This window comes from Medicago sativa, chromosome 1 (genome assembly GCF_051527215.1).
Source record: "Medicago sativa cultivar Bolivia chromosome 1, Bolivia_mono, whole genome shotgun sequence".
NCBI classification, from domain to species: Eukaryota; Viridiplantae; Streptophyta; class Magnoliopsida; order Fabales; family Fabaceae; genus Medicago; species Medicago sativa.
Genome location: NC_140749.1, coordinates 53804165 through 53818037, shown reverse-complemented (window position 1 = coordinate 53818037; position 13873 = coordinate 53804165). Strand labels below are relative to the sequence as shown.

The window sequence follows — 13873 nt, the reverse complement described above, 5'->3', positions numbered from 1 at the left end:
GAATGAATTTCTATTTTTAATTGAAAATATATGACCTTTGTATTTCATCATCACGTTGTTGTCATGTTCTTATGATCCAAAGTTCCTTCTTTCCTGCTCAAAATTTGTATGTCTTGGTCACTTCATATGCTAAGGGTGCTTACTACCTTGTTGTTTTACGGTTTTTATAAATACCTATTAAATATAATTATCAGACATGTTGCTGAAACATCAGCTAGTATCTTCATTTGTTTCTTATATGCTTTTGATTTTATCTATCAATTTTTTTTATTAAACTTGACATTTTCTGAGATTGAGTATGATAAAGAGCATGATTAGAAGATTAACCACAATTGTTACGATGGAAAGTGTTGAAGAATTTAAAGAAGTAATGATGGTTCTAGACAATGATTCAGGTTTGCTAATGGTTCATTACATCTCTATGTTTTAATTTTTCATTTTGTTTAAAATTTGTTTGAGTGAATTATCTACAACTTTTCAATTTCTCAATGTATAGACTATGATAATTAGGCAATGGATAGTTTTAATTCGCACCTATAAAGCTTAAAAATACATAACATGTTTCATGTCAATGGTTATTTTTATTTTATTTTGCACATAAATTTTGTTGAAAAAGTTCTTTAACTTATAATTATCATATCTATTTTCCTTTATTTTTGTTAAATTCTAAAAGAATTCAACAACGAATCATCCATGAAGGATAGTTCAAACAATGAAGATATTTTATAATATAGTTCTCGAAGAACTAATTTTTTCTTTTAATATTAAAGCATCCCTGAAGGATTGCTCAAAGAACGAATGTATATTTTTCTTTGTTATTCTCGATAGAGGTTTGTGGTGAGTTCTTAAAGAACTAGATATTTGTTAACATCTACTGAACTTATATTTTTAATAATTTTTTTATTGAATTTTATTAGCACGTTTGATATTCTTGATAAATTTTTGAATAATTTAACATCGAGTATCCCTGAAGGATTGCGCAAAAGAATTGTTCTTAATCATGGTGAGGATCATGTGTATTATAATTTCTAAAGAAGAAAAAAATTAAGATTAAAGCATCCCTGAAGGATTGCAAGCAATCAAATTTTTATCATTGTTTATGGAGGTTTAATATATACTCCTTCCGGTCTTATTTATAATAAACATTTGACTTTTTTGATTCATTACATAAATGATGTATTTGGTCTATATTCTAGAAAAAATACATCAATTACTCAATGAATTTAAAAAGTCAATTTTTTCTTATAAATAGATATAGTTCTTGAAGAACTAAATATTTAATATCAAGCATCCTCGAAGGATAGTAAAAATCATGATCTTCCTTGGTGTTGATAGATTTATGGTTGAAAATAAGATCTATTTTATTTTTGTATTATTTTAAAAAAAAATATTGAAGAGTTACATAGTGAGAATGTAATGTAGTTCTCGAAGAACTAATTTGTTATTTTAATGATCCCTAAAGGACCGCCCAAATAAAGAATTTTCTTGATCATTATTATGAAGATTTAAAATATAGTTCGTGAAAAACTAAATTTTAATATTAAATCATCCTTGAAGAATTGCAAAATTGTGATTTTATGCCTTTTGAATATGCTCCTGAAGTAGCAAAATTGAGAAAATAATATCAAGAATATTTTAAAAGATAAATCACATTTGTGATTGAACAAAAGAGTAGTCATTGGTTGAAATGATGAAGTCTCGCGTGATAAATTAAACTTTATGTTTTTGATTGAATCATCCATACTATTTGTTTCATATAAACGATCTAGAGTTTATGGCAAATGATAGAGTAGAGATTTTCATTCATCTAGGCTTTGAACATGTGAAGATAATAAAGTTCTATTATTATGATTTATGATTATGAACTTTACTATTTATAAGTTTCCACAAGACATCAAAAGTTAGAGGTAATGTCATCTCTTTACATATTTGATACTTATAATTTGTGCTCCACATTGATTTAAGGGTTAATAGGTCTTTATCCCCTGTAATATAGGTCATTTCCGATTTTCCCCCTAGTAAATTTTTTTTTTAATCACCCCCTTGTAATTTTTTTTTATTTACCCCCTAATAGGCTAAACAAAAACCAATTTTATTTTATTTTTTTAAGAAATTTTCGTTTTTGTTTGGCCTATTAGGGGGTAAATCAAAAAACAAATATTTTACAGGGGGTAAATCAAAAAAAAAATTACAGGGGGAAAACTGGAAATGACCTATATTACAGGGGGTAAAGACATATTCACCATTGATTTAAAAGGACTTTTTGGTAGAATGCTCCACATAATTGCTTTGCTAATGAAATTGTAATTATTGTGGTTGTGAATGTGATGTTATTACTTTTGAAAGGATTAAGTTTAAGAATGATATTGTTTTGAATTGAGAATCTTGTTAGTTGACAAAAGACTATAAATGAATTTTGTATTATTGATTCCTTCTAAAAAATATGTCTATGATATTTTGAGGTCTCAGTCAAGTATTTCTCTTAGAACTTTGCCTCACTAAGGACCACATTAATTTTACGTATATTTTGTTGGATTTTGTTTGTGAATGAAAGATGTCCTCCTAAATGAATGTCGTATTAAAATAAGAAATGAAGGATAGGTTGAATATCTCTATGTTATGAGACAATTTTTGATAAATAAGTGCGGTGAAAAAGTTACATGTATTTTCATTTATATTGACTACACATATTATTGGTGCAATGGAAGCATGTATTATTGTAAACCCGAAATTTACAAATTATATTAAATTTATCGTTGGCAAGACCGGTTGGGTTATTCCGTTTTTATTTTGATGAAGAAACCAGTTAAAAAAAAGATGTTTTTTTAGGGATTAAAAAAAAGATATATATTGAAGAGACAGAAGATTCTTCAATCTAGTAACCATCGTGTGTTACTAGCTCCCAGAGAAAGTTGACAATTTAAAAGAATGAGTCTCTCACTTATATAAGGTGATATTTAAATTAATACACTAATCATGTGAATCACTTGAATATTATATGATTTGAATCGATGCATCAACTAAATGATCACATGTATGTTCACAACCAGAAGTTTGTGAGATTATTATGTCAACAATTTAACTAGGAGTTTAATTTCTAAACTTTTCATAAAGCATTTGATAAGTATCATTCGTCAATTGAAATTGACATTGAAAAATTGGTAGCATATGGTAATAAAAATGGACTTGAAGATCCATTCTTTAGACGTCAAGAGTTAATTGTATAATTGATACTTATCAGACCATACCTAATAAGCTCTAGTTTGGTTATGAGATCATGTCTTATAAACTCTATTTTGGGAATCAATAATCTTGTATGTTGATATTGATCTGCATCAACCCAACACATTACTATATATAAGTCCTCCCCTTAATATCTATAATTTGTTTTAGGTTAACAACCTAATATTTCTCACCCAAGTGGATTTTGGATGTGTTGTGTATATCACAATTGTCCAATATAATACACTAAGATAAATATTGAAAGAATATTGGGAAAATATATTTGATATGAATCTTCATCTATCATTAATTGTGTTGAGCGAACTTATTTACAACCAGTAGGCTGATTATCAATTGATGGATTAGTTTTCCCAATATTAGGGGGAGATAATAAGCAGATGAAAATGTGAACCTGAAGTTCAGATAAATTATTTGAAAGAAAATATTATTGTCTCGTCTTGATCCTCAAGATATAACTCATTTGTAAAGGTAAATAAATCAAATATCAGTTGCTAAAGCTCCAAATGAAATAGATGTCAATGTCGGATAATCTAATACTAAAAATGAGTTTCAATCGTGCCTGAAGCATGATAGATCAATCGGTTCCAAATATAAAAAGCTTCGAATAAGAAAAGGAGCTTAAAGAAATGATAACCCAAACAAGGATATAGAAACTCTAAAAGAGTTTTCTGACATAATTGATTTTTTCAGTTTCAGAAGAACAAATCAGGTACCTGAAACTTATGAAATATTAATAAATTATGTCATGAATGTAATATCTCAATGAAATGAGATGGAACCGAAGTAAAGTCAATGTCGACGTGTTTTTGGATATAATATAGCGCTATATGTGATTGTTGATAATGAGGATCGTGAATTCCAGTCTATTAAAGATTATAGAAAAAGAAAATATTTGCAGATGGAAAAAGATAATTCCCGTGAAATCAAACTCGTTTTGTAAATCTGAATTTTTTGGACATGTAGTCCGCACACTCGAAGATGTGAATTTAATTAGATATGTATGATTTTTCGCTCGAAAAGGGAATTAGAATGGTAAAATACATATATATAGAGTTTGATATATTCACCTGAAGTGAATAGGTAAATGTCTACCATTTATTTTTAGGAGGCATATATTCTTTAAAGACATATTCACGTGAAGTGAATTCAAAAACTTTTTCATACTTGATTAAGTTCAGTAGCACGTGAAAGACTCAAATTATATGAAAGATGTGTTACAATTTATTTATATGACTCACTTGATAGTGATATATGAAACTCCCTGAAGGATATCATTTGCGTAATACATACTATCAAAATTATTGAAAAGATAAAATCATTTGTCCATTTTAAGGATTTGGAAATGAACTCGTTATAATCGATTTTATGATAATGATATAAAATATTATTAGAAATTCTGAAGAGATTCTAAAATTTGTTATTATATAAATGTTGATATGGACAAATCTAATTGATTATATACTAGAATAATTGTGATGTCACTAGATGTGAGTAAAAATCATACCCTCAAGAAAATTATGAACTACTTGAATTGGTAAACTGAGGACACTAATGTATTTTGCTTATGATATATATCCTGGTATTTTAGTTTTGTCAATACAGATATTGGAGCAAAGTCAGGCATAAAATTTGTACCTTAGAGAAAGAACAATATCACCCAATTCTTTGAAAATGCTAACACCACATCAAGGAAGTGGAGAATGCTCTTTATTAAATATTATGATTTTATACATACAAGAAACTTGCGGTTTACTAATTTTAAAAGGAGGCTCTTTCAACAACTCAATATGAAGATATCTCAAGAGCCGCTAATTTGGAGAAGAGTATGGAGATATATTATATCTTTCTACACAATCACCGCCAAGTAAAGATTTTGAGTAACTAGTATAAAAGATTATTTAAACTTCTTCGTTGTCTTTATGAGGGGGAGACAATGTGTTCTGCACTCTTTCTCCCTTAACCATGGTTTTATCCCACTGGGTTTTCCTGGTAAGGTTTTTAACGAGGTAGATTATGACATAAAAGGATGTTGTACTCTTTTTCCTTCATTGAGATTTTTTCCCATTGGGTTTTTTCTTAGTAAGGTTTTAATGAGGCATATCCTGATGGACATCCAAGGGGGAGTGTTATGAATATATTAACTTTAGTGGATGTCCATCCTTAGTCTTCCACCTTCCTATAACTCCCATAAGTGAATGGATGGTTAGTGGTCCTTAATTACTTTGATCATTCACTTGCTTATATTGTATCATATAAATAGGACCTGCATTTCCATGTAAAGGACACACTTGTGAAGTAATACAATACACTCTTATGTTCTCTCTTTGTTTCTTTCTCTCTATTCTTATATACTTTATAATATCTTGCCACTACTACAAAATATACATTTAACATTAGGGGGGTTTTAGTTTTTACATCAGCACATGAAATATCTGAAGGGAAAGATGCACACTATGTGTTTTTACATCAGTTGACATAAACACATGAAGGGAATTCCTAATAGCACATAACATTTACATCAGTGCACAATTGAAATGAAGGGAAAAAGACGCGGTGGCATTTTCGCAATTTGAGTGAAAACTTTGGCTAACTTTTTTCACATCAGTGGTGAGACCTGCCTGAGGGGAAAAAACAAATATTCACCTTTACCTTTTGCCTCTATCGTAAAAACTCATCAACACCTTTTCCACTCTCAATCAAATTTGTTTAATCTCAACCTCTCACGTTCTCTTTCACCGTCGAAGCTCACCGTCGAAGCTCAACCTCTCTACCGTCGAAGGTCAATCATTGTTTTCTTCCGGTGAGTTCTCTCTTTCTCTCTATGAATTTTTAATCTTTGCCCTTTTCAATCGAGAAACCCTAACCCATTTTCAATCAGTGGATTTAGGTGATGAAGATGAATACACGCAAGCTTATCGATGAATACACCCAAATTCTTGTTGTCAACGCTGACAACGTTGGATCTAATCACTTGTTCATTAAAAAAACGTTGGATCTAATCACTTGTTCATAAAAAAAACGTTGGATCTAATCAGCTACAGAACATTCGCCAGGGTCTATGTGGTGACTCGGTTGTTCTCATGGGAAAGAACACCATGATGAAGCGATCTGATCGTATGCACGTTAAGAAAACCGACAACATTTGCTTTTCTTGACCTTATCCCCTGCTTGTGGTGAGTTTTCCTTGTAGTGAGTTTTCCTTTTCTCTTTAGATTACACTTTTTTTATTGATTCAAGAATGAATTTCGATTGTATAATGGGTTGTTTGTTTTAGTGTATTGCATGATAAATCTAAATTTTTTGGTTATTTTGTGTTGATTTCTGTTGTTTATTGTTACGTATGGGACTGTTTAGATTTTGGGTTGTTGAAATAGCTTATAGATAAGCACATTCATACCATGAGCACTCAGGGCATGTTTGGATTGACATATTTTTTAGCTTATGGAAACCTTTACAAATCAATATTATTCAAATCAATAGGTTTTAAACATCAGATGTTAGTTTTGAAAGTATTAACTTGTTTTTAACTAATTGTATGTGTTGACCATTTGGATTTTGGATAATGCCACTTTCTTGTGTACTCTATAGGTTTTGTTCTTCTGATCATATCTAGGGTTTAAGATTAGGATTGTTATTTGGCTCCGTTTAGTGATATGCTCATGAAGTTTGCATGATTTACTTACTATGTTCCGGTACACCAAAAGGTCAACTAAGGTCGGAACAACTTATGTTCATAATTTGTACACATTTGGTTGGAATTTGCTCTTTCTTTAACTCAGTTGGTTCAGGATAAGATAAGCTTATCTGGGCTTATTATTTATTCATACTAATATTAAAAATCAGATGTTAGTTTGAAGTGTAAACTGAACCATACCCTTTTTAATTAATTGAGTGTGCTAACATTTGGATGGTGCCACTTTCTTATGTCTGCAATTTGACTTGTAGGTCAAACTTGAAGTGATGGGGAAAAAGGCTAAGAATGCAACCTATATATCTGGAAATAAAGCAGGGAAGATCTCAAAAGAAATTCAGAAAGTGGAGAAGCGAAGGATTGTTAAAAGCACTCTTTGTAATGACAGAAGTTCTAGAAGTCAGTGCATGGTATAGTTGCTTTTGTGGAAGGTGGTTCTGATCAAATTTATTGAGTTTCATTGGTTGGTAACTGACGACTTTTTTATTCTGATCATGTGATACTTGATGTCCCGACTGTGGGAGGACGACTAATGCTTGTGGACATGGCAGGATCAGAAAATATTGAACAAGCTGGTCAAACTGGATTTGAGGCAAAAATGCAGGTTATTATTTTTCTGCCATGTCGATTTTCTTTCTTTAATCTTGTAGGTTCTCTACTGATTGTATAACACGATTGATGAATTTACAGACAGCAAAAATTAATCAAGGTAATATAGCGCTGAAGAGAGTGGTCGAGTCCATTGCAAATGGTGATTCACATGTGCCTTTTAGAGACAGCAAACTTACCATGCTTCTGCAGGTAATCAACTAATTATTATTTTTTAGTTAATTGCTTCATTCCTGTTCCATGTTAACACTTTCAAAACAAGTTAATATCTTAGAATATCTTATAGGATATTAAAGGACTTGTTACAAGGTATTAAATATCTTATAATATCTTGATATCATGTTATAGTATCTCAATTCATCTTATAGGGTTAGTTTAATATATTCTAACAGTACTGCAACCCAATTGTTTGCATGGTCTTTTCTTGCATTTTTTATTCTTTTTTTTCTTTCCTGCATTAAAGTGAATTTGCTTTAGCCGATGTGTAACAACTTTTAATATGATTATCTAATTCATTCATGTATTTGGAACTAAGACTTTAATTTATGAATGTATTGGTTATGCCTTGAGTGAGATATGTTTTCCATTCTTTACAATTTCACTTTGCATAATAGAATTTTGTTATCTATCAGCCCTTCTTCTCTTATGCATTTGATGACTTGTTGCCTATCATGATTTATTACTCTACTTTATCAGTTGTATCTTGTATATAGCAAACTGATTATTCATTTTGCTCTCCGAAATAGGCGTCTCAATAATAACAGCTTGACTGGAGGCATTCCCATTTCTTTGTCAAATGTTGCTACGCTGCAAGTTCGGTGAGTGTTCCTCCTTTATTTAGATTTCCTCCGAGTGATAGTCGGAGTAGATATTTTTTGTTTTGTTTTGAAGAAATCAAAGTAGATTACTATTTATGTTAGAATCAATATACTTCTATGTGTAAATTGACACAACAGCAATCTTGGAATACAGAGATCTCTCAAACAACAATCTAGAAGGGTTAAAATATATAATTGAACTGTAATCCCTTTTTCAGGTAACAGTAATACTGGAGCTATCGCTGGAGGAGTTGCTGCAGGTGCTGCTCTGTTGTTTGCAGCTCCAGCAATTGCACTTGTTTATTGGAAAAAAAAGAAAACAACGGGGTCATTTCTTTGACGTTCCTGGTTAGTTGAATAACAGAAAATGGTATCCATGCCGATAAATGTTGTGTTTTATAGTTATTATTACTGATAAAGCAACATTGTCGTTTACCGCGGTAGCTGAGCAGGATCCTGATGTTCACCTTAGTCAGCGTAAAAGGTATTCTCTACGTGAGCTACTAGTAGCAACTAATAACTTCAGTAACAAAAACATTCTAGGTAGAGGTGGATTTGGAAAGGTTTATAAAGGACGATTAGTTGAGGTGGTCCGTGGAGGGGAAGGTTCTAGCATGCATCTGTCATAGGTTCCTCCATTAGCTTCAAGCGTGTCAACCAGGCCTCCAACACCACCTCCACTCCCTCCTCCAAGAGGACATATGTAAGTGTAATTATTGAACTTAATTTTTATTTGATTTCGACATACAAATGATGTAAAGTGTTGCGTTGTTCTTGTAGTGTTATGCTATATGCCCTTGTGTTGCTATAAGCCCTTAATTTAGTTGTTTATCCAAACAGGGTGATGGTCATGTCAATAAGTGCTATTAATGAGGACTTGTTGTTGTTGTTATTAACTTTTTTTAGGATTTGTATAACGTTTTGTTTACTGGATCAGGGAAATGTTGGTTTGATTTTCACAAAAGGCGTCTTGAAGGAAGTGAGTGAAGAGGTTGCTAAGGACAAGGTGGAGTTCCTCAAGGCAACACAAGGCTTGACCCTTAGAGCTATGTAAGTGAACCATTTTATTTATATTACAAGATAGTTAAATGTGTAGATCAAACTACTAACTTCTATTTCCTTCACTCATTCTTTGTTATAGGTCTGAATTCGGTCTTCTTTTGGCCTACTACTATTTGTGTGATCGCACAGATTTCTTTGGCTCATCAAAAAAGGTTAATAATTTCACCATGTTACTTCCTTTTTGTCTTTTTCTCGATACCTGGATCTTATCATGTGATTGAATAGTCAGTTCTGTAAGCAAATATTGCAGCATGACATTATATTTCTTTCATTTGTGTAATCATGGATGGACACCCACCTTTAGTACTTATTGAACTTCTATCATAATACCACCAAATATTGGATATAATTTTTGCATAATTTATATGGCAAAACAGATCGCACAGTGAAGAAAATAAGAATTGGTTGCGTTATTATAAAAATAAAACATAATTAGATAAAAAGCTGAAGGCAACATAGGTATTAGAAAGAAACATTCCAGACTATGACCTGGTTGGGATGATCTTCTAGCTTATAGGAGTTTTTCAATTTTGAAATGATAATTGTATGTCTTTGTAATTGTGCGACTTCTCCATCTGAATGTGATCTTTTGCAAGCACATAAACTATCATTGTCTTATGTTTTGCATTTCTGGTATTTTTTTTCATACAGATCTTGGCCTTGCTTCCGAAACTCCCTCTTTGTACCCCAGTTACTCCAGACTGGTAATGTAAAGAAAAATTATGTAATCACTTTCTCACGTGACTTAAAGATTTATGATGTAATTTGCATAAGTTTGAAAGTATACTTGTGAGGGTTATAAATTAAATTTTGTATCTCTTAGCTTTTTAGCTTCCTTTTTGGCATTAAAATATCATATTTTTTTTTCATATTTCTAATATAAATAAAAGAAAAGAACATGGTCTCAAGCTGATTTTGTAAGCAGTATTAATAAAGCATAATTTTTTTTAAAAAAAAATGTAGATTTCACATCGGTGGGATAGAAGACTGATGATAAATATAATTATTTTACTTCAGTTTCTATCATAAAACTGATGTGAAAACCCTGATCTTAAATTTTAAAAAGAACGTATCACATCAGTGGGAAAAAAGCCTGATGTGGAAATATTGCTATTACATCAGTCCGTACCTGATGTGAAATGACATGCACATTCCACATCATATCACTTTACATCGGTTGCCACCTGATGTGAAAAGTAGTTTCCAACTGATGTAAAAACTGATTTCTGTAGTAGTGTGCAATGCTAAGGATTAATTTCATAACAAGGTTTGGATTATAAGATTTGAATTGTATCAGCATAAAGGTTGAACTTGTTTGTGATAGGAATAGCCGGTGTAAGAATTATACTAACCATTTTAACTCATTGTTTCATTGTCTTTCTTGTGTTTAGGTCATTGTGCACCGCTTCTGTAGTATCCTAATCGAAAATCCGGTTTTCAAGCTATTTGATCAGGTTGCTCTGAAACTTGTCAAGAAAATCAAGAAAAAAAATCAAGGAACAGACTTTTATATAAGGGACTAAGCCCCTAAAAATCCAAAATTTCATTGTTTAGCCATGTTTTTCATTTTTTTATTTTTTCGTATTTTCATAAAAATAAAAAAATAAATTACTTTTTTGATTTTATTTGATAAATCATTTTTTACTTTATTTTTTTTTGTTGGTTTTTATAAGCAAAATTCGCAACTGCTGAAATGAGTCGAGGTTCTGATTATTGTTTATATAAACATATTTCATATTATATAATCTGAACCGTGTTTCTTTTATCATATAATCCGAAAAGGGTGGAAAGACTTTCCGAAAAGATAGTGTTTGGTATTTTTTTGTTCAAATATATATTTACAAATTACTAATTTTATTATAATTCAATTTTTTTAAGGAAATGTTATTATAACTATATCAGAACACATTAAATTTTCAATAAAAATTCAATGGCGTGTGTAAAGAAATCAATTTTGAATAATTTGTTAAGACGTTATGCTATTTGGGAAAAGAACAATTAATTTGAGGTGTATTTTTTTCCCAAGTGTGAGAAAAATTAAAAATATGTATTTATTAGATTAAAATAAATAATGTTGTGTTATCTCCGTTGTTAAAACGATAATTAAAATAAAATAATCAAACAAAATAGAATGTTCAATCTTTAGACGACATTTCCTTATTCTTTGTAGGACTCAACAAGTCTTCTAGCTTCCACCAGTTTGAACCATTTTTTCCTTAATTCTTTTCGACTACTGATTTATTGTGTATGTTCAGATTGACATTGACTTCAATTCCAATTCCAGATCGGTTTAACTGGTAAGTTCGGTCTAATTTATAAAACATTGGAAAGTAAAGTATTAGGAGATGTTAAATAGATCAAGAGATGACATGATTCAAATTTAGTTTGAATATTGTTACTGTTAGCAAATTTCATAAACAGTTCAATATACATAAATTTAATTTATCAATCAACAGCGGAAGCAGTTATTGAACAAGTTTATGATCAGATACAACATGTTTGATTTACTGAGATTAAAGTTCAAGGTCATAGGAATACCTGGATCCATGACAAAAGAGTTTTCCCGGCAGCAGTGATCTGAAACAAAAACAGAGTCAGCGGCGGCTGGTTTGGTTCTTCCTCAACCTGTACCTTGATGCCCTAATGCGCTTCAGATGGGGAGAAGAGCGGTTTTGCTGTGTACGGTATATTGGGGACCATAGCCTCTTTATATAGGATGGCCATTAGGGTTTCCCATTATTCCGTTAATGGACCATCCAGACATCCACCCGATCCAAGCCCATATCACTTAAATAATTGATTATTATTTTAATAGAAACCTAATAAGCCTTTTTCCATTATATGATCACTAATCAATTAAGGCCCTTAAAGATAAATAGCTAATATAATTAAATTAGATATATATGCCCACACAATAATCATTGGAATATTATAATTAAATAAATTATAACTAAATATTCCAACAATCTCCCACTTGGGCAATATATCTTACAAATAATTATATCAAGGTTCTTTAGGTGCACATCTGAATGCTATCTATCGTTAGATTTCAACTTTACAATCTGGTTCATCTCATACATTAATAATGGGACCACCGCGGCTGTCGTCACTGATATATAACGTGACGGAACCCCGACGACCACCATAACAATGTACTCAATGACATAGATCAATATGGGTGAGTGGCATGGAAATTTCATTTAATGTGATCTCTAAATCATGTCTATTTCCAACTGGTCCTACATAAGTCTTTATTGAGATCATAATGTAGTTCAATAGGTGCAATGAAATTACAAAAGTTGCACATAATAAAATTAAACTTGATATTGTTATAACAATAATATCACATAAGTTTTATTTCTGCAGAAAATCAAACATAACTGAAAGTTTGAACCAAAATTACATCAATAATATATAGAACATAAAATGAAGAATAGGAAATGACTCCCACTAATCTAAGGCAATCGAAAAACCAAGACCCATGTTTGCAACATGTCCATGAAAAGCCTTTGGTGCCAAGCCTTTAGTTAGTGGATCAGCTAGCATACAGTCTGTTCCTATTTGTTCTATCGAAATTTGTTTCTCCTGAACTCTTTCTTTCACAACAAGATACTTGATGTCGATAAATTTCGATTTCGTAGCACTCATATTGTTGTTGGAGTAGAGTACAGCTGCACTATTGTCACAATAAATCTTCAAGGGCCTCTGGATGCTCCCAACGATGCGTAGGCCAGTGACAAAGTTCCGCAGCCAAGTTCCATGATTTGATGCCTCAAAGCAAGCCACAAACTCCGCCGCCATGGTAGAGGGAGCCACTAAAGTCTGCTTAGCAGACTTCCAGGAGACGGCTCCTCCAGCCAAGAGGAAGATGTAACCAGATGTGGAACGTCTGCTATCCGGGCATCCTGCAAAATCAGAGTCAGAATATCTGACGATCTCCAAGTTGTCTGACTTCTGATAAGTGAGCACAAAGTCTCTTGTTCTCTTCAAGTAACGCATAACACGCTTTACTGCCGTCCAATGCTGCATACCAGGGTTGCTTAAATATCTCCCAAGAACTCCTATAATGAAAGCTAAGTCGGGACGGGTGCAAACTTGAGCATACATGAGACTTCCCACAGCCGAAGCGTAGGGAATCTTTTGCATCTCTTTCTTTTCAAGATCCGTAATGGGGCACTGTTTGAGACAAAATTTGTCTCCTTTAGCAACGGGTGTATCTCCTGGTTTACTATCTTTCATGGAGAATCTATCCAAAACTGTATCGATATAGCTCCTTTGTGACAATCCTAAAACACCTCGAGAGCGATCTCTAAGTATTTGGATTCCTAAGACAAAGGAGGCGTCCCCAAGATCTTTCATCTCAAAATTCTTTGTGAGAAATTTCTTGGTTTCGTGCAGTAAGCCTATATCGTTGCTTGCTAAAAGGATATCATCTACATATAATACCAAG

At 31.9% G+C, this 13873-nt stretch overlaps 1 protein-coding gene across 5 annotated transcripts; it reads left to right on the top strand.

Annotated features, from left to right (window-relative positions):
• Positions 1 to 5884: 5884 nt before the first annotated feature.
• LOC146955372 (kinesin-like protein KIN-10A) lies at positions 5885 to 10241 on the top strand. Of its 5 annotated transcripts, none has more exons than XR_015016608.1 (10): positions 5885 to 6043; positions 6122 to 6416; positions 7189 to 7538; positions 7625 to 7735; positions 8290 to 8361; positions 8580 to 8709; positions 8814 to 9064; positions 9299 to 9411; positions 9503 to 9575; positions 10075 to 10241. XR_015016608.1 is itself a non-coding variant. In XM_085721337.1 (9 exons), the coding sequence occupies exons 3-6, from the start codon at positions 7467 to 7469 to the stop codon at positions 8988 to 8990; spliced, it is 399 nt and encodes a 132-aa protein (XP_085577463.1). In that variant the 5' UTR covers positions 5885 to 6043; positions 6122 to 6416; positions 7189 to 7466; the 3' UTR covers positions 8991 to 9064; positions 9299 to 9411; positions 9503 to 9575; positions 10075 to 10241. The 5 variants fall into 5 exon arrangements, 3 of the variants coding, with proteins under 3 accessions (XP_085577463.1, XP_085577453.1, XP_085577456.1); XR_015016607.1 differs by having other exon boundaries at positions 8806 to 9064; XM_085721337.1 differs by lacking the exon at positions 8290 to 8361 and having other exon boundaries at positions 8905 to 9064.
• Positions 10242 to 13873: the final 3632 nt, after the last annotated feature.